General features: G+C 49.9%; 1 protein-coding gene and 1 long non-coding RNA gene across 2 annotated transcripts; one reads left to right on the top strand and one right to left on the bottom strand.

Annotated features, from left to right (window-relative positions):
• Positions 1-1,265: 1,265 nt before the first annotated feature.
• LOC118723968 lies at positions 1,266-4,810 on the top strand. Its single transcript, XR_006742290.1, has 2 exons — positions 1,266-1,716; positions 4,051-4,810. It is a non-coding gene; the product is annotated as an uncharacterized LOC118723968 (long non-coding RNA).
• Positions 4,811-8,374: 3,564 nt separating this feature from the next.
• FOXE3 (forkhead box E3) lies at positions 8,375-19,674 on the bottom strand. The gene is made up of 2 exons (XM_045583822.1): positions 19,480-19,674; positions 8,375-9,495 (listed from the first exon to the last, which is right to left on the bottom strand). The coding sequence occupies exons 1-2, from the start codon at positions 19,672-19,674 to the stop codon at positions 8,563-8,565; spliced, it is 1,128 nt and encodes a 375-aa protein (XP_045439778.1). The 3' UTR covers positions 8,375-8,562.
• Positions 19,675-21,353: the final 1,679 nt, after the last annotated feature.

Genomic DNA, 21,353 nt, shown 5'->3' with positions numbered 1-21,353 from the left:
AGGTGGCAAGTGCCCAGGCTTCCCAGACCCAGAGGCCAAAGCACCTGGGAGGAGCCTGGGGAGGCACTGATGGGAAGGCCACTTGAGAGGAGGGCAGTGAGGTTTGAAAAGATGAAATTCTGAGCCCAGTCTCCAGGGTCCCTTTGGGAAATAAATAAAAGAGGACAGCTGCCCACAAAGCCAGGATGACACACAGGGAGCTTGGTGCCTAGCAAGGGCTGTGTGGAAATACACGTTAGGAATTTTCCTGCAGATCTACCTGCACACATAATGTATGCACAAGGTCTCGCTGCAGCTGGTTTGGGAATGCCAAAGTGTTGTAAACAATGTAAGTGTCTATCAGTAGGGGGCTGGTTAAATAATGGCACATCTACTACTAGTATATAAGGGAACAGTATGCTGTGTAAAACAGAATAAAGAAGTTCTTTATGTATTGATGTGGAAAGAGCTCCAAGACATATTGTTGAGTGCGGGAGGGGGGGGGGAATTCAAGATGTATAACATTGTTAACTGATGTTTTCAGTTGTGTGTGTGTGTGTGTGTGTGTGTGTGTGTTTAAAGGAGAAGATAATGTATATTTGTTTGAGTTTATATATGCAAGAAAAATAGAAGCTTGACTTAAAAACCATGTTGTGACAGGGGTAGTATCAGATGCACCTCTGAGTCATCAGCTGAGAAGGGGGACACAATCCAGGAGCTTGGCAAGAGTTGCTGTGAATTGCTGTGGACACAGAAAAGAAAGGCCTTGCCTAACTAAGTGTTTGACTAGGGACTAGACCTCAGATCTCCTGACTCCAGCCCAGCACACTTTCCTCTACTTCCTTCTTTTTTCTTTTCCTTTTTTTTTTTTAAATATATTTTATTGATTTTTTACAGAGAGGAAGGGAGAGAGATAGAGAGCTAGAAACGTCGATGAGAGAGAAACATCGACCAGCTGCCTCTTGCATACCCCCTTCCGGGGATGTGCCTGCAACCAATGTACATGCCCTTGACCGGAATCGAACCTGGGACCTTTCAGTCCACAGACCGACACTCTATCACTGAGCCAAACCGGCTTCGGCTCTACTTCCTTCTTATAGAGTGGATCTCCACACCTAGGACCACCCTCCCCACCCCTTTTCCCAACCCACTACAGGGGAAGGTTACCAAAGGCTTCCAAGAAGAATGGGAGGGAGGAATCTGGGAGGGCTTCCCGGAGAAGGTGGAAAAATGCAGCCGTTTTCCTCTCACACACCAAACATTTGGGTTCTCACTGGAGCAAGTGCCTTTCAATCACCAGAAGCCACCTCTAGCCCCAACCAAATACCATCCAAATGGATCCTGGCTTCATTCCACTGATTTCCTTATCAAATCAGGTGCATACAAGGTGGCCAATTGGTGGCGCTTGTCTCCACAAAATTGTTGAAGGGCAGGAAGGGAGGACAAGAGTACAGGGAAAGGGGAGAGAGAGGGGAAGCATGTGAACGGGAGGGAGAGGAAAACTGAAAGCAAAAGGAAACCATAACTTGTCACTTGGTTTGGAAATGTACCTTTCCAGATCCAAACTGTGGGTGTGAGTGGTTGGGGAATATTGGAGTGATCTGAGGAACTTTTTTGGTACCTGGAGCTCTCCCTCTAAGTTCTTACCTCGCTGGCCTCTTCCTCCAAGAAGGAGAATGATTGGAGGCAGGCGGACCTGGATCAAGTTCTGAGTCAGTTCTTTTGCAGCTTGACCTGGTAAGTCACTTAGGCTTTATGAGCCCCAATTTCATTATCTATAAAATTGAGTTAACATTTCTATGCTCCCCTGCAGTCCAGGACAAACTGTGTTTGATCATGCCTTTTTTGTAATGTACCACCAGAATCAATTTGCTGATGTTGAATCTTCTTGTACATGTGAGGCTGGCTAGATTTTGTTTGCTCAACCCTCTATCAGGTTTCGATAATATAATTAAGTAGGTAGAATTGGGATGACTTTTATTTTTCTGGGTTCGGCAACTGATTGTTTTCCTGCTTTTGGACATCTGCTTTTCTCTATCACCACTGCTACCTCCACCAAACCACTGTCCTTTCCTGCTTTAATACTGCAGTGGCCTTTTAATTGGTCTCCCCACCCTACCCCAGATCCCGTTTAATAGCGTATTTGAAGCTATGAAATTTCCTCTGAGCACATCCTACAGATTTAAATATGTACTGTTCTCACCTTTATTAATTTATAAATAACCTATAATTTCAACTTTTCTCTAACTTAAGAGTTATTTTGATAAGAAGTGTTTTTAAAAATTTCAAGGGCTTAGTTTAAAATGTGGTCCAAGAATGTATTCTTATACACGAAGGAATTTACGAACATGCTCAAATGTTGTGTATTCATTGCAATAAAAATCTTAAAACACATTCACATAAGCCCATTCTGGATCACTTACGTGACCTCCTGATATCATAAATATCAGAGATCAGATATTGGAGTCCTCATTTGCATTTGTTATCAAGAAGTGCTACTTTAATCTTGAGATAAAGAAAACACACACACACACACACACACAATGTGGAATTAAGTAACTGCTGTGTTTAGGCCAGTTGATGGCATGACTTGCGACCTGAAGGAGTTTGGGCAGTTCATTCAAAAGAAAAAAAAATGTTGGATGAATTTATTCATCACATGGCTTCAGGCACACCAAACTCAGAAGACCTGAGATGGAGCAGTAAGGGTCACATTCAAGGGGCAAGTGATTTGGTTTCAGTAAAACAATATTTTATATCTTTTTTTTTTTTATAGAATTTGGCAAAGGTGTATTTCTTTTCTTTTTTTAAATATATTTTATTGATTTCTTACAGAGAGGAAGGGAGAGAGATAGAGAGCTAGAAACGTCGATGAGAGAGAAACATCAACCAGCTGCCTCTTGCACACCCCCCACTGGGGATGTGCCCGCAACCAAGGTACATGCCCTTGACCGGAATCGAACCTGGGACCTTTCAGTCCACAGACCGACGCTCTACCACTGAGCCAAACAGGCTTCGGCAATATTTTATATCTTATTAACACTATGAATTTGAATGTTTATTTTGTAGCTGTTTGCATTTAATTTATAAATATTCTCTTTTATAGTTGCATAAGAGATATAAGTCTAAGGATTTTTTATCTGCCCATAATAAATGACATAATTTTTAAAAGCTAAGGTCAATACTTGAGGTCACCAGAATTTTTTTTCATTTAAAAGGACACTGCTTTAGCCCCAGTATCTTGCAAAATTGTCCTCCACCCCCACCTCATACTTCTAGGATCTCCCAAAGGGGTACTTCACACGGGCTTAGAACCGACCCACAGATTATCGCACTATCGTGAGGAGTTCACATTGCTTGTTTTGCCTTCTGCCTTCCAGGTGAAGCCCATTGCCTGAAGGAGCCTCTCAGTTGTTATGCTTCCCGTGTCCCTGCCAAGGAGGTCACTGTCCTGTGTACTCAGTTTTCCATGTGTAGGGTGATCTTGACCTTGCTCCAGCAGGCCCTCTAACCATCCTGTGCCAAAATCATCCTTCCTGTGCTCCAATCCCCCCAAATCAGAAAGCAACTCCCTCAGCTCATTTACTCCTATGAAGAACTCAGAACCATCATTCCCCTGCCTTCATCCTCTAACGCAGTGTTTCCCAAACTTTTGACATATGTGTACCCCTTCTATAATTTTCGTAAAATTATAGAGTACCTCTCGTACTCACGAGAACGTAGAATTAGGCACAGCTAAGCACGGGGCAGTGCATATCCCCACCAAACTCTGGTGCAACGCGTACCCCCACCAAACTTTTCCCCGTACCCCTGGGGGTATGTGTACCACACTTTGGGAAACACTGCTCTAAGCAAAACATGCGCCCTTCATTTCCATAACATGGAGCCCCCTTCTTCACCTTCCTAGGAGGTTAGTGCGCACCGAACCCAGAAACAACTTCCCATTCTCCTCTTCCTTAGCCCCCACTCCCACAGAATAGAAGGCTACAAAAACACAGTTTTAACTCGACCATTTCATTGTCAAAGTGCACACTTAGCTTTCTCACGCTAAATTAATCATCGTAATTTCAGATGTGCAAAATTTCCCCCCAAATTGACCTTGACTGAAACAAAGAAACCAGCGAAGAGGAAGATATGGAATTCAAGAAGCAGAGAATCCAACACAGGATAGCGATGGAGGGAATTCCAAGGAAAACAGTGAAGGGAAACAGGGCCACATCTGTGCAGCAGACATGGAGAGCAATCAGCCCCAGCTGGAGCTGGAGGACAGAGGGCGAGGGGAGAGGTGCCCCCAGGAACAGAAAACACAGCAACCCAAAGCAATGATAGATCTCCCAATAAGTTTGACCTCATGAAAATTAGGGAAGATTTGGCTACAGGTGAAAGAAAGATAAGTAAATGAAAAAAAATAAGGCACTGAACTCCAGGAAAAATGAAAAGCTACACTCTCCCTCCAAAAGGAGTTGTAGTCATGGTACACCAGCAGCTATCAGAGAACAATATTCATATAGCAATAATATGTGAATTATTACTTTAACCAAAAGTTGGTGATTTGGGTGGGAATGAGAAGGGATAGGGATTTCAGAGGTAAATGACAATCAATCATAATAGGAAGTTAATCATTGCTGTTGTGAGAGAGTAATATAAGCATGGAAATACAGAAGTGTATTCAGAAAGAGACAGACATGAATTGAAAGTAGATAGTTCTAGGGTACAATACAGGTTCCTGAAAATTGGGCTAGGCACCATTAAAAACCTTGTCATTGCTTTTTGGACTGTTACTTTATATGCTTGTTTCAATTCAATAAAAGCAAGAATTAAGTGTTAAAAACTGTGTCTTCAGGCCTCTCAGACATGGCTGGAAACTTTTGTGGGAACTTGAGGGTCTGCTGAATCAAGTGATGAAGGCTTAGATCTGGATGTGTTGAGTTAGCATAGGGCTGGGGTGTTGATCTGTGAGTGCCTTGGGTGGGGCCTGGATGAGGCTGGTTGACCTATTTGGAAATGTCTTTTGTGTGAAATGTATCATTGGGCATGTGGTGGTATTATTGATATGAGAAAATGCTAAGTAACAGATTTACTATCTGAAAAGGAATTTACTATCGGGGAAAGGGAGGGAGGAAGAGACTGAACATAAACTGTGCACCTATAAATGAGGACAATGGGGAATGGGGAGGGGGCGGAGGGTAGGGTGGGAACCTGGTGGAGGGGGGAAGAAATGAGGAACCTTTGTAACAATATGAACAATAAAGATTGATTAAAAAATAAATAAATAAGAAATAAATAAAAATAAATAAAAATAAAAACTGTGTCTTCAGATTAAAGATGACTTCTAAGTTTCTACAAAAATGAAGGGGTAGTCACTTAACATTTCTGAAAGTTCCATTCACATTATCCCCCCCCCCCAAAAAAAAAAGAGGGGGTGAGGAGAAAGGAGAGAAAAATAAGACTTCCATATTGCAATCTGGCTTCTAGATAAAAAGTGTTTAGTGCTACAATCCAATTGGGTCCCCTCCCTGCAGCAGGGAGCTTTTCTGAAATAAAATTTTGCTTTCACTCAAAATAGAAGAAAAAGTGCTTTGTAAAGACAGAATTGGAATAGAGCTTTGTTTTGTATTTTCAACATCTACCCAAGTGTCACAAATCTTAGGGCACTCTATGATGCAGAGGTTTCCAGATAATGAACTTTGATGGCATCATCAGTCTCGTATTTGTATCTGTATGGGCCCAGTGCAGGGCCTGGCACACTGTGAGCCCTCTATGCTATTGAATGGAAGAACATTAAAGAGGCATTTCAAAATAAAATCTTTCTTACTTTCCAGTTCAACAGTGACCCTTCTAGCATTTCCGTGCAGACACTTGCCACCTCCTCCTCGCTGTGCCAAGATCCCAGGGACAGAGACCTTCAGGGCCATGATGGCAAGAATGAAATTCAGAGCTCAAGAAGTACTTCCTGGCTTCAGCAGAGTGAGAAGGAACTTCTCCTTCCCTGAGAACTTCATAGATTTGGAAGGAATTTATCAAGAGGTGCTTTGAGGCAGGAGGAGAGCCATAACACCATTTGGAGCAGAAAACGTTTGCATTTTGATCTTTGTGGAGCTAGACTCCTTAGAGAACCAGGTTGAATCTTTGCTACCTGCTGGGACCCAGGGAGGGGCAGTTTTCTCATTGGACAAATGGGGAAGTGGCCTTCAACTTCACCTCTTTTGAAGGTCACTGTGAGGACTGCAAGTGAGAATGGAAAGTGCCAGAGTACTGTCAACCCAGTCATTATTCAGTAAGTCAGGCACAATAGACACTAGGGATTCATTCAGTGGACCATTCAACAAATACTAAGTGAAGAGCTGCTGTGCATCAGGCAAATATGATCTGACTCTTGCTCAAAAGGGTTAATAGCTGGGGAGGGAGTCTAGCCAGGGTGTTTTATGCCAGACTGGGCAGATCTACTGTCCTATCTCTAAAGACCGTCTTCCCTGCCTCACATTTCCTGTACCTTTCTCCTCCATGAGCTGCCACTTTCCACCCTCACCCTTCATCACCACTCCAGAGGTTTAAACTCTTGTATCTAAAAGAGGGGTATCAATCAGGCTTGTGCAACATGCAAATCACATTCACCCTGGACTCAACGCACACTGATCCCTTCCCACCTTTTCCTACACCTAATCCAGACACTTCTAAACTGGGAGCCCTGAGGCAGAGGAGCTTGGCAAAGCCTGGTGCTCAGCAGTTGGGTCAGCATGTTAGAGTAGGGCAGGGTCAAAGGCCAACTCATGCAGCAACCCCAGGGTCTCTGTTCAGTGCTGCCCTGTCTGTGATGCTGGGACAGTCCTGAGACAGTTCAGGCCCCTGTTGCTCCAGCTCCCAATGTAGCAAAGGCTATTGTAAGACAAGGGCCATAGCTGATTGTGCAAGGCTCAGCTCCAGAAGTGTGGAGGAGGGTGTGGTTCTGCAGCCTGGTCCTACTCTTTAAATAGGGAGCTTTTAAAACTGAGCCTCCACAGTGGATAGAGTGTCAGCCTGCGGACTGAAGGGTCCCGGGTTCGATTTCGGTCAAGGGCATGTACCTTGGTTGCTTGCGGCACATCCCCAGTAGAGGGCGTCCAAGAGGCAGCTGATCGATGACTCTCTCATCAATGTTTCTAACTCTCTCTCCCTCTCTGTAAAAAATCAATAAAATATATATATATTTTTTAAAAATCTGAGCCTCCAGCCTTGGCCAAGTGTATTTTCTCCAGAATACTGTGCATACTAATCACCAGTAAACTTCGATAAGGTGCAGAATCTGATGACTCAGTGGGTCTGAAGTGGAGCCTGAGATTCTGCATTCCTAACAAGGTGATGCATTTCATCCCAGGAGCTGGCGAAGGGCCGGGGACTACACTTGGAGTCCAAGGCTATGGAATACTTATCTCATTTCTCTGAGGAGCAATTGGTAATGTCTCTTCCCCAGCGGTCCCTAAGCACCAGGAGGCAGGGGTCTTGCCCATTTGTTTAGTGATGTATTTACTCCCAAAACCTAGCGCCTTCTGTAAGTATATACTTGGAGAAGTGCCCAATGCCTCCTTATCCATGGGAGCTGGGAGTAATCACCCAGCAGACGAACCCACTGGCCCAAATACACTCATGTGCACACCCATCTCATCTCTACCATCCTCTGGGATGCAACAGGTGACGGCATTCACTAGGCCTACTATGTGCTGTGGTTCATCGCATCCTAATCCCACTGCATGGACTGCTGCCTGATGCTTCCCCAGGGGCTCATACTATTGGAACAACCAAAGATCCCGAACAAAGCCCACCCACTCTCTCCCCAGGCCACTCCCCTAAGTCACCAGCCAGCACACCAAGCCCAGACAAAGCTTTCTTCTTTCTTTTTAATCAAATCAGCTTTAATTAAAAAAATAATAATAACCTAATGAGCCAACCCTAAATCTTCCAGATGGTGGGCAGCCCACTAAGTGCCCCTTCAGTCGGGAGCCCCGTGGAGCCGCTGGTCTGAGAAATCTCCAATAACTGTCCCGGGGTCTGGGACAGTGCAGCCAGATGTGTGTGTGTGTGTGTGTGTGTGTGTGTGTGTGTGTGTGTGTGTGTGTAAGAAACCGAGGACAGACAGGTAAGTGGGGTTGGGGCTCAAACTTGTGGGAAATGAAGGGAAGAGAGCGAGGGAGTCGTGAACACAGGCGTCTGACCCCTAATGTGTTGTAAGAACACATTAGAGGGAAGGTTGAAGTAAGGAGTCTGTCCGTGATCCCGGCGACTTGACACCGAAAGCCTGGCTTCCGAAGGCTTGATCTTCGGGGCAGGGGGGGGTGGGGGGGGTGGGGGGGGTGGGGGGGGACCTGGCGTGGAGGCTTTTGGGTGGTGATTGGGCGCGGGGACATGGGATCACCAATGGCACTGGGGAAGCGCGCAGGTGGGGGCCCACCGGGGAAGGAGAAGAAACGAGGGGCTCACACAGTGGGGGGAGGGAGGGTTCAGTCCGGTGGAGAGAAGATGGGATTCTCCCCAATGAAAGAGGTAACAGGTGTGCTCAGTCCAAGAGGCAGGGGGTTCTCCAGGCGGCCGCTGCCTGCGAGGCAGGGCTCACAGGTAGCGCTCCAGCCCCGGCAGGTAGCCCGGCGGCCGCAGGTAGGCCTCCCCGGGGCACAGCGGGCCAAGCGGGCCCAGCGCTCCCGGCGGCGCGGCCAAGGCCAGCAGCGGCTCGGCGGGGCGCGGGGGCAGCGCCGGGCGGTCGGGCGCGTAGAGCGGCGGGAAGGCGGCGGCGCAGGGCGGGAAGGCGGCGTCGGGCACGGCGCAGCAGGGCGGCTCCGGGGCGCCCAGCACCCCCAGCTCGGGCGGCAGGTCCCCCAGGCCCCCCAGGCTGTCCGCGCCGAAGGGGTCGGACGGGAAGGGCACGCAGGGGCCGGGCGGCGCGGCGGGCGCGGGCGGCGGGGTCGCGGGCGGCTCGGCGCGCTTGAAGCGCTGGCGGCGCCGCAGGAAGCTGCCGTGGTCGAACATGTGCGCGGCCGCCGGGTCCAGCGTCCAGTAGTTGCCCTTGCCCGGGTTGCCCGGCTCGCGGGGCACCTTGACGAAGCAGTCGTTGAGCGTGAGGTTGTGGCGGATGCTGTTCTGCCACTTGCGCGGGCTGTCGCGGTAGAAGGCGAAGCGCTCGCTGATGAAGCGGTAGATGGCGGCCAGCGGGAGGCGGCGGCCCGGGGCGTGCGCCAGCGCCATGGCGATGAGCGCGATGTACGAGTAGGGCGGCTTCCCGCGCTGCAGGGGCCGCCGCCGCCTCCGCCCCCCTGGGCCCGGGCCCGGCGCGGGCTCCGGCTCCGGCTCTCCGCGGCCCGCGGGCGCCTCTTCGGGCTCCGGCCCGGGCTCGGCTCCGGCGAGCGGAGAAGGCGAAGGCGGCGGCGGCCCCGACGGCGCGACCGAGGGCAGGGCCGGGAAGCCCGGGAAGAAGGCTGGGGGCTCCATGTCGCTGCGCCCGGTCCTGGGGAGGCCGCGGCCCTGCCTGCCCGCGCTGCGCTGCTCCCGCTGAGGGGCCGCCGACCCGCCTTATATGACCCGGCGCCCCTCCCCGCCCCCATCCAGGCAGAAGGCTCGGACCTTCCCCACTGGCCGGCGCCTCCCCCTACTTTGCTTTCCCAGGCCCCTCGCCGCGCTCCCAGTCCCCAGCCCTACATTCCCCCCCCCCCCCCCCCCCTCCCTTGGTCTCCTCCCTTCGGGTCAGCTTTTTCCAGACCCTGCCTCACCCCTTTCCCATCTCCATGGAGTCAGTCCAACCGAATTCATCCATTCATCAGCTTCCTTTCCCCTAAGATCTCCCTCACCCTCCTCCCTTAGGGGTCAATGCTAATCAGAAATCCAGCCAATCGCCAGGGCCTCTCCCCATTGTGGTTCTCCCCGCTGAATCCTGCTTCCTCCCACCTGGGGCAGAGATGAGAGCCCCCAGGGCCTCCGGGCCGGCCTTCAGCACCCTAACCTGTGTTGGCCAGGGAAGCGTCAGGCCCACCTCAGACATTAGGCAATGGGGAAGCATAAAGGGAGGAGGCTGGCTTTGTCTTGGGGGCTCCACAAACACCATCACCTCTCTGTCCTGTCTCCCCCACAACCCTGTCCCATCCAGGACACTTGTGAGCATTCTTTGAAAAGTAGCAAGAGACTTCTTTAAATCAAGAGCCCCGAAAACCCTTAACTTGGAGTTGCCTTTCTGGCTTCCCCTTCTCCATGTCCCTTCTGCTCTAGAAAAAGGCTCCCGGGCACACACACGCGCTTACACACACACACACACACACACACAGTAGGCCCACTGGGAAGATGCACAGAGCACAGGCCTGCCCAACCCTGAGTTCCAAGGAACAGGTACTGGCCAGAGAGAGACCCCCAAGGGCTTCCCCAGATTGGAGGTCTGAAAGAACTGCTTACTGGTACACAGAAATGCTACACTCACATCTCAGTGGGCTGGGGGGAGGGGCAGGCAGGGATCTTAGCAGTTTTTAATAAATACTCACTCTGGGAAGTACCACCCACCATCACCATCCAGAGGTGATGCTACCCTGAGCCTAGTTCAGGAAACCTTTTCTCAAGTGACAGGAGAGCCAGCCGAGCTTGGAGAAAACCAAAGGATACAGGAGCTTTGTCTTAAAAGGCTGTCTTTGGTTCAGGCAAGATCAAGGGAGCAGGGCTGGGGGTAGGACAGGCAAGTGGCATTCCCAAGGCCTCAATTTAAGGGGGCACTCACTCTCGGGCTGATGCAAGTGCAGGGTCAGTACTTGTGAACCAGGGCCTCCTTAAATTTGGGCCCCTAGGTGCCTCACCCCAGTTTTGGCCCTGATGTGGAATGCCCCTGGGTACAGCAGGCCTATAGCCCAGGGCTTCAAAATCCACAATAAGATTTAAGGGCCAACCTCTCAGTTCCAGTCTCAGCTGATAATGGAACCGCCATCATAACTGAGCATTTTGTAAGTGCTAAACTTACAAAATGCTCACTGAAGTGTGAACACTTTGTGCTATAGGCAGTCATTCCTGTTTTGCTGATGAGGAAACTAAGGCTCTGAGAGGCTGAGGGACTTACCTGACTTCACACAGCTAGTAGCAGAGCTGGAATTAAACCTAGAGCTCAGAGCGCCAGCACCATGACTTCTAAGAACATATTTTAAAGCTGGGATTGCAGAAATAATTTACTATAGAGTTCTTTCAGCCCTCACAACTTCAGCTGCAAAATATGCCGAGGTCAGCATATTCCAAGTATTCACTGCACATCACTCTCAACCTAGCATACCCCCAACCTGCTCCCCTTCCTGTATTCCAGATTTCACAAATGGGCCCCTTTCCCCTCACCACGCAGATCGCAAATACAGGCATCACTTTGGGCTCTTCCCTCCTCCATCACTCCCACACCCAAGCAATCTGCAAGTCCTGTCAAATCCACATGGGATTCCAAATCCACCCCTCCTTCATTTCTCCTGCCTCAGTTTAGCCTCATCATTCACTGAGCATGTGTACCAGGCCCTTTGCCAGCACTCAGGGAAGACAGAGATGACGAGATTCGCAGTCTGGTGGGGAGAGAGAAACACAGACAATCTAGGCTATGAGAGAGGTGGGTGCAGGGGGCAGTGAGAGCTGTAGAAGTAGAGGAAGGAGATGACACTGGGAGATCTAAAGACAATCCCCCCACCCCACAGCAATGAAAAGTCAGCCGTTTTATACATAAATGGGTCTCACCTCATGCCTTCTCCCCCTGGCATTCCACTGCCTGAGCAGAGGCCACACAAAACACAAGACAGTGCTGTCCCACAAACAGCTTGCCAAAGCAGGCAGACAAGCAACTGCAGCAATGGGATCCTGCCCCAGGGGCTGAGTGACCTGGGGCCAGTTGCTCATTGGGACAGTAACAAACCCTCAGCATTATTTTGAGGTTTAAATGAGACCGGGGATGAAAGGGCCTGGCCCACACTGGCACTTGGTAACAGGAGATCCAGAATTCAACCAGGAGGGGAAGGAGAGAGGCAGAGCCAGAGAAGTCATTGCCAAGCCTGGGTTTTTCAACCAGGTGTGGCATAATGATGCCGTTAGACTCAGGAATAGACCAAGAGCTACCATCTTTCCCACCTTCCCTAGGTCTGAATCCAGTCCCATCTGAAGCTCCCTACCACAGCCTCTGTCTCACAACACCAAATGTGGGAGAGGGGTGGCTCTTACTGTCTCCTATGGCAAACTGCAATTTCTTGTACATTCAATTTTCTGATTTATGTGCAGAGCCTGGGACATAGTATATGTTCAAGAAACGGTACTGACTATGTGGTTGACTGCGCTAATCCTGGGGAGGGTGGGGGCAGGGAGCTGGGCCTAAGGGGTGAGAACCCAGACTTCATCAGCTCTCAGTGCCTGCATGGCCTCCTCCATTGGGCCAGTGTCAGGGTAGCCCAAGGGCTAATCCGTGTTTTCAGCGTGGCTGGGCCCTCTTTTCACGGGCCCTGGGCCGGACGGGATGTGGCTGAGCATCCGGGCATAAGATGGCCAGGGAAGGCAGCCCCTTTCTCATGGGCCCGGATTCCAGGCGGCCCAGTGTCTGAGCGGAGCCCCTGGGGCGGGAGGAACACAGTGGCCGGGCTGGGCAGTCCTTTGTCTGACCACGCTGGGTGGATATTCGGACTGGCAGGAGGGATTAATGGCCAGGGATTGGCCCTGGGGCTGGCCTTCCCACTGCCCTTTGGAGGGCAAAGGCCCAGGTCAGGGCACATGGCATTGATGGCTCCATAGATAGGAGAGGAAATTCCCATTGTGTGCAGAGCTGTTAGAATTAGCCCCCAAGGCTCCCTGCCCCAGCCTCACCTGAACAGCGGCACCACAGCCAAGATGCACTTCCAGGCAAAGAGCAGAGGGTGGGAGCCAGAGCCTCCCAACCAGTGTCTGGGAGAAGGGGCAGGGGCTTAGGCTGGAAGTCGGTTCAGGACTTTTTTTTTTTTTTTTAATATATTTTATTGATTTTTTACAGAGAGAAAGGGAGAAGGATAGAGAGCTAGAAACATAGATGAGAGAGAAACATCAACCAGCTGCCTCCTGCACACCCCATAACAGGGATGTGTCCGCAACCAAGGTACATGCCCTTGACCGGAATCGAACCTAGGACCCTTCAGCCCGCAGACCGACACTCTATCCACTGAGCCAAACCGGTTTCTGCTCGGTTCAGGTCTTTACCCTGAGATTTGCAGCCCCTCTAGGAAGACCCTATGATTTCCCCTCCGGAGTGCTGGGGAGAAAGAGCTATGTTAACCCAATAAGGCTCTAAGGGGCCAGCCTGAGCTGCTGCCAGACCCCATAAGGCTTTGAGACTGCTCCATAGTCATTTCTTTCTAAAAGCCCCCATCACAACGTCCACTTATCCCATAGCCCAACAGCTGCAGAAGGGGCTCAGGAAACAAAAGAAATCTCAGAGACCCTGGGGGCTACTGCAGGACCCCTCCCTCTTTCCCCCACAACTGGAGTCATTTTGTAGCTGACTTTATTTACCAGCCTAAGGAGCTCAGATCTTTCTAGAGACAACAGGGAGACTTTGAAAGCTCTTCAGCAGGGGAATGAGATGATCATATCCCTTGTTCAGATCAGTGTGGCAGCTGGTAGGCCAGACAGGGAAGAGGCTGGAGGCTCAGGGAGCCGAGGGGAGGGCTGAGCATGTGATGAGGTGTGAACCGAAGCTCTGGTCTGGGCACACCAGACCCTTCATTCCCATTCACTCCAGGCAGAACAGAGAGAGAACCTCCAGCCATCCATCTCAGAGAAGGGCTTAAACATCGAGTTTGACACAAGTCTAAGAACTGGTCATCATTCTCTACTCCTTTCTCTTTCTGACCACCTCCAGGTACCAAGACCTGTCAGTTCTCAGAAGTTTCTCTCAAATCCAGTCTCTTCTCATGTTCCCTGTCTCGTTCCTTATTCAGGCCAACATCCACACTCAAATAGCCAATGGCAGCCACCACCTGGCTGGGCTTGTGGCCCCCCCCTCTGATTCCTTCTCTACTCAGCAGCCACTTAAACACCTTCAGTGGCTCCCCATTATCTCAGGAGTCATAAGGAGTCATGAACAGGGCTGGCAGGCGCCACACAACTGGACCTGCAGGCCCTCCCGCCTCATTTCTCACCACCCCCATGTATCCCGCTTCCCTGAACCACACAGGATCTCTAAGGAGCTACTTTTAGCCAAAGGCCAGGTCCTCCCCAACTCTGAGCCTTAACTAACCAAAATGAGCACAACCCATTTTGCCAGCTTCCCACACAAATACAATCTCATCTGTTTTTCCTACCAGCCCCTTGATCCCCTAAGATCTGCAGTAACAAGAAGTCCCTCTGAAAGATTGCACTTCCACATTGTCAAACAAATAACAAGCAAGTGAACAAAACCCTGAGGGTTTCCTATATAGATGCAGAAAAGGTATTCACCCTTCTCCCTCCCACCCCCCCACCCCCCCCACCCCACCCCACCCCACCCCCCCACCCCCGCTTCCCACCCCCGCCCCTTCCCCTGAGCTGCTGGTGTGCTCCTCGTCCTTTGAGAACTGCTCACAGAAAACAACCACTTCATTCTTTAGAAAACATTTCCCAATTTCTCCTTTCTTTCTCCTTCCCTAGGCAAAAGGCCCGCTGGCACCTCTGGCCTGAAAGTACTGAGAGATTTCAGCACATGCTCTGGTTTGCCTCCCTCTGTGCCCAGTTCATCCTTGGGCCCTAAACCAGGCTGCAGAGCTGCACACTTCTGAGCATCTCTTGAGTGACTGACTACCTTGCAGAATGAATAAATGAATAAACTAATGAATGTACAAACCAGCTAACGAATGCCCACATGTCTCTGAAAAGACAAAAGGAGCCTGTGCCTGATTTCCAGCTAGGAATCTGCCTCCAGCCCTTGCTGCCTCTCTGCTCAGTTCTGCAGCCCAGAGCTGAGACCCCCACCATGCGGTCCTTGCCTTAGCAGGGCCCAGACTCAGACAATGCTGGCTCAGCCCTGAGGGTGTAATTCCAGCCGCTCCCAAACCACAGAACAGCATCTGAAGTATGTTCTGTGTCATTTGGGGCTGTCAGCGTACTGCATTCTGCCATCTACCTCTGCCTGCACTCCAGGCAATCTCAGGGCCGTTGGGCCTCCCTGCTTCTTATTTCCAGGGAGGCTGTGGGGGAGAGGCGCTGTCGGCCAGGCTGGCTGAGCCAAGGGAGCCCCGGCTGAGGAGAGTGCACTGGAACCCACACTCATTTGTCGTGTGATCTTGAGCAAGTTGTACAACCCGTATGGCCATTATTAGATACATCAGCCCCTCGTGCCTGAAGAACCCTGAGAGGATCTAAGTCAGTGAATCCCAACCGACGGGCCGCTTAGCGAAAGCCAGACATCTGAAAACCACGTGGCACCCAGGGCTGTCTGTAAAAAGGATGCACAAAGTGTCTCTCACACACACAAGTATGAATGGATTTCGAATGGTTGTTGATGCTGCTGTGATTGTTAAGTGCCCACATTTCAAAACTTCCGGATGGGTTTTATTTTTAAGCCATTAGTGGATTAACCAAAAGTGCAAATACTGTCCAGAGCAGCTGAGAGAGATTTCCAATCCCATTCTTTAGCTACTGCTCTAGTCCAATATGCCTTCTTACAGTTTGGGATGTTAAGGTCCAGAAAGGGGAGGGACTTGCCTAAAGTTCCCAAGCAAGTCGGTGCAAAGCCAGAGTGGAGTGTAGGGCTTTGCCCCCTCACTCCTTGCTCTCTGCATCTATTCTGCGGTATTTCTAAGTGCCTGCTTTGTGCCCGTTACTCTCTGCTCAGCACTAGGGACCCGTGATGAAGACCAAGCACCCTGTTCTCAGGGGCTGGCATTTGTCTAGGAGGGTGTAGGTGCTCTTGAGGGACAGGAGACATTGAACAACACCTTTATCCTAACTGCTAAAACTGGTTATCGGTGGTTGGAGTCAGGAAGTGATGTGATAAGAGCCCTGTTGTATAATAGCCACTGAGTTTGAAAGGTGGACGATGGACCGGAAGGGTCTTATCCATTTAGGTTGTTTTTGGCTTCAAGTAACAGAAAACCTCAACTCAGAATGAGTTAGGATGTAGGGAAGTGTATTTTCTCCTTGACAAGGAAGTCAGAGGCAGGATGTGGTTGGGGCTCCGGCTCCCTTTTGCAGTGATTCTTCTGACTGTGCTGTCCCTCGTGGGTTGGCTTTATCTTCGTGCTGGTGACAGGATACCTCAGCACCCAGAACTACAACACCTGAGTTCCACATAGCCAAGAAAGGTGTGTCTTTCTATGCCGACATTTCTTAGGAAAGCTCTCATTGGCCAGCATTGGGTCACTTTGTTGTTCCTCAACTAATACAAGGAGGAACGTATTACCAGTTTGACCAGGACTAAATAGAACCTACTTACTCCAGGAACTGGGATGGGTCACTTTCCCATCACGCAGATTGCTGTGCGGAAGAGAGTGGATACTAGGGAAATGGCTCCCCTTAGGAAGGAGGAAAAGGACCCTCAGCAATGTGTGCTACAGAGAGAGGAGAGAGGAGTCTGGCAGCCCAGACTGAGGTGACTGAACAGGGCAGCTTCTTCAGAGCACTCCCCTCTTTGCTTTGTATAAACCGCTCATGGGGTCTGCCCCCTCACCGGGCTCTCAGCTCCCTGAGGGCCAGGCCTGGGACTCATCACTTGTGGATCCAGGCACAGGGGTCCCCAAAGAAGTAGAAGGGTGGTTAGAAATGACCCTGTATTTCCATAGTAGGAAGCACGGGTTCCCATCTGAGAAGCTCCCCAAGCAGGGACCAGGGAATATGCTCTGGGCAAGGCCATCTGGCTGGGTGACCCCCTGGGCAATCATCTTGACCAACTCCAGCTTCACTTTCTCCCTTAGAGAACCGAGAGGAGATGTTCTCAGTCTTTAGGAACACTCCCTTTTGCAGTGATTCTTCTGACTGTGCTGTCCCTCGTGGGTTGGCTTTATCTTTAGGAACAGTCGCCTCCCACAAATGTTTATTTTATGTCCTGTCACCTTGGATGAGTCTCAGGAGGGGTTAAGAGGGAGACTTGGGCAGGTCGAAGAGTCCAGAGCTCCTCGGGTGGGCAGGAAGAAGGGAGAGCTCTCCCGGAGACAGGCAGCAGCATCTGGAATGGTTTAAGCCTTCAGAGCAGGCGTGCAGTCATTAGTAGGGCTTTGGCATGTTTGGGGGCAATAACTGCATATTTTCTCCAGGGTGCATTGTGAACAGCCTTTGCTCAGAATGTAAAGAGTATGTTTCCTACGAGGGAGGACATTTATGCTCCTCCCAGGCTGCCTGGGCTGCTTCTCTGCTGTCTGCTTGGTGTTAGACTCCCGGCCTTCCTATTTTTAGATGGGTCCCACAGATGGAGGGCCAGCTGCTGGATGCGACTGTGAGCATGGCTTCTCTGGTGGGAGTGAGGACCATAGGCAACCTACTGGGGAAGAATCATTCGCTCCAGTACTTTGCCGTGGTCAAGAGCCACTTCTTTTCATCCCTGTTCAAAACTCCACCCTGTGGACTTTCCAAGCTTAAAAAATGAGTGCTTTCTCTCCCCAGAAGTTACATGGGTGGAAAATACAAAAATAAAAGTTCAGCTCCTGTGTCTCCTCTCCTCTGGCTCCAGGCTGCTGCTTTCTCTCATTCTCTTTTGGTCCCATTAAAGGTAGGTTCTTCTGCCTGAAATACCCTTTGCCCACTCTCCACACCCGCTCCCATCTGAAAAATTGTCCTCAGGCTGCCTCCTCCAGGAAGCCTTCCAAACAGGGATACATCTTCTCTTGACTTCCCACAGCTCCGGTACTTCTCTTAGTCACAGCCATTTACCACCCTCAGTATTGAATGTGTGCTTAGTTCCCTCTACCTAACTCTGTGAGTCTTGAGACATGGGAAAGTGAATGAATTCTTTCTTAAGCAAGAATCCCAGTGTCCAACCTAGGACCAGGAACAGACTAGCTGCCCAATGGGTGCTGACTAATTGATAGAATGAATACATTGATGACTATGGTAATAAAGCATCAGAGATGAAGGGGATAGGTTGCAGAGGCTTGGTGAGAGAAGGGAGGATGTATTATCAGGAGTCATTGGTTGCAAGCGACAGAACAACAACTCAAACTAAAGAAAAATGAGTGGGGATGTTGGCTCATAAATCATGGCTAGGATGAAATTGGATTTAGCGATATCTGGAACCAAGTATTCATATATTCTCTTCATATCAGAGTCACTTTCACAGACCACTTTCTCCATGAGGTTGGGAGCCTGGCTAATGGCAACTTCATGCTCCAATCCTTATATTGTAGTTCTGCAGAGGAAGACAAAAGAGTTGCAGTTAGAAAAAAGAAAAAAAAGCTTCAGAGAAGCACTCTGAGGGATCCATGCTCACCCTGAACATGTCACTGTCAAAGGATGCCAGTTTCCGATTAGAGGAAGAACAATTCTTTCCAACACATGGGGGTATCCAGTGAGCTGAGAAGCCACCTCAATTTAAATTTACTAAAGTCACTATCATTTTTGAGCATCTCTGTATCCCAGCCATGTTAGATGTTGTCTTACAATAACGCTGTGAGGTGGATAACATGACTCCCATTTTAAATGACTAAGCCTGAGGCTCAAAGAGGGCAAGTAACTGCCCCAAAGTCCCAGCAGAACATTTAGTCCCACTTTCCTCTGTGCACAAATGAAGACACTGCAGTCCCAGGAGGAGTGGGCCTTGCCCGAGGTCTGAGTAGGTGAGTAGGATAGCCTGGAACTGGAGTTCAAGAGCAGTTAGCCACATGGCATTATAGATATGGAAGAGGCATCTTTGGAGTACCTGCTTGCTCAGGACAATTTCTCTTCTCTCAGAACAGCCCCAAACTCCCATGACTATAGGGAATGACCCTCAGAAGAGCAACTGGCAGCCATGTTAACACTATAGGACCCCACTCCTTCTTCCCAAAGCTGACTGGGTCAGAGTAGGACACCTGCTCCAGTTGGGCCAATCCCCTTCCCTTGGGGACTGAGGAACTCTTTTCAGGACCTGTCAGGCACTGTGAGCATTCATATCTTCCCCAGTCTGATCAGAGGAGCAGAGAAAGCTGGTCTGGGAAGAGAAAGGATAAAGAGGCAGAGAGAGACAGGGAGGTTCCTCACCCCCCCTCAGGCGTCTTCAAACTACGGCCCTCGGGCCACATGCGGCCCGCAGAGGAGTCTGATCCGGCCTGCCAGGTTTTTTGGGCAGTGAGCGCAGCCGAGGTGTTACAGTAGGAATTAGTAGTTCATATAGTCCGGCCCTCCAGCTCTCTGAGGGACCGTGATCTGGCCCCCACTTTAAAAAGTTTGAAGACGCCTGCTAGGTTTTACATTCAGGTTGATTAGCCCCCCAGCTTGCCCTCCTTCCTCACACCACTCCCCACGGCTCCTTTGGGCCAGATGAACAGAGGCTGAATGTTAAGAGGTTTGACAAAAGAGAACGGAGCAGGACCTTAACTAGCACTTACGAGTCCCTCAGGGTCCAGCTCTGACAAACATTTCATCTGTTTCTCCCAGTAGCCTAAGAGCTGCCAGCACCGAGGCAGCTTGCCCCAGGGTGAATGGCCTGGAAGTGGCAGAGCCAGAACTGGACCTGGCAGCCTTCTGATCATGGGGTCCTGCTGCCTGTAGAGGATCTAGGGGTTGCAACTCCAGCTTCTCCAGCACCTTTTCCTCCCCAAGCTTCATGGCCCCAAACCCTCATCACCCCACATGTGCCATCCTCTCCAACAGCTCTCCCAGGCTCCACAGTCAGACCTCCAGTGTTTATCACAGAGCGGTTCTCAGTTTTGCTGGTGACTCTGCTCAGCGTCTGCCTCCACCCTGAGTTCCATGAGGGTAGGACTTTATCTTTTTCACTGCTCTGTCCTCATTTATTTATTCATTCAACAAATATTTACTGAGTTCCCACTAGCTGACAGGCACTAGGAGGTATTAGGGATACAAAGAGAATAAGTAGGACAGAAATCCCTGCCCTTTGGAGCTTACCTCCTAGTGTAGAAAGACAGGCAATGAGAAAATTTTATCATCGTTGAAAGTAATAAGTATGACAAACAAATAGAGAAGTATAATAGAGGGGGTTGGGGCACAATTTTATATAGAGATCAGGAAGGGCTAAGAAGGAAGGAAGGGAACCATTTGGGCACATGAGGAAGGGCATTCCAGGCAGAGGGAACAGCAGATACAAAAGGGCTGAGGTATTTTGTGGGAATAGCAGGGAGGCCGCTGTGGCTGGGACAGAGTGAGCAAAGGGCAGGGCACAGAGTCAACAGGCTAGTGGAGGAACTTGGCTCTCCCTTTGATTTGGGAGGCCACTGGAGAGTGACAGGGAGTAACTTGATCAAAATTAGGTTTGAAAAGAACCAGTCTGGCTACTGTGGTAAGAATTGATGTTTCTGACACACGTTATTGGTTTAAGAAATATTTTTGAATGAATGAGTAGAGAAGCATGAGAGGAAAGAGACAAGAATCAATATCAAGGTGACAGCTGGAGAGGCAAACCCAGAGGACACTTCTAACCTTGACACTCAGTGATTCTGAGTGCTTATGGAGGAAGTAAAAGGGGACAGATGTCTGATGAGCCCAGTGAACCTTTTTGTTGTCAGGGCATCTCAGTAAGTGTTCCAGAGGTCATAACACCTCTTGTAGGTCAAGACTAGATGGCTTCAGTACTAGCCAGTTTGGCTCAGTGGATAGTGCATCAGCCCTCAGGCTGAAGGGTCCCAGGTTTGGTTTCAGTCAAGCTACCTCAGTTACAGGCTGGATCTTCAGTCTTAGTCAGGGTGTATGTGCCTCTCTCTCATTGCTGTATCTCTCTCTGTTTCTCCCCCTCCCTTCCCCTCTCTCTAAAAATCAATTAAAAAATATCCTCAAGTGAGGACTAACAACAAACAAAGACTAGATGAAGAAACAATGAGCTACAGTCTCTGTCTGTACTTTTATTGTTTTTTTAAAAATATTTTTATTGATTTTTTACAGAGAGGAAGGGAGAGAGAGAGAGAGAATTAGAAACATGGATAAGAGAGAAATATCAATCAGCTGCCTCCTGCACACCCCCTACTTGGGATTTGCTAGTAACCAAGGTACATGCCCTTGACCGGAATTGAACCTGGGACCTTTCAGTCCACAGGCTGACGCTCTATCCACTGAGCCAAACTGGTTTTGTACATTTAGCTCAGTGTTGCAAGTGGACTCACAAGGTTCTTGTGTCCTCCTGCAGGTCATCCATCCAAACCTCAGGGACAGCAGGCCTTCCTGACCCATCTGGTCTACCTCTGTAGGCAAGACTAACGATAGAAGAGGCCCAGGCAGCAGGCCTGCTAGGAAACATTGGCAGCGGAGCATGATTTGGCTAGGGCCAGCAGGCT

Source organism: Pipistrellus kuhlii, unplaced genomic scaffold (assembly GCF_014108245.1).
Source record: "Pipistrellus kuhlii isolate mPipKuh1 unplaced genomic scaffold, mPipKuh1.p scaffold_m20_p_2, whole genome shotgun sequence".
NCBI classification, from domain to species: Eukaryota; Metazoa; Chordata; class Mammalia; order Chiroptera; family Vespertilionidae; genus Pipistrellus; species Pipistrellus kuhlii.
The sequence above is the reverse complement of the archived record's forward strand: the minus strand, read 5'-3'. Positions and strand labels throughout refer to the sequence as shown.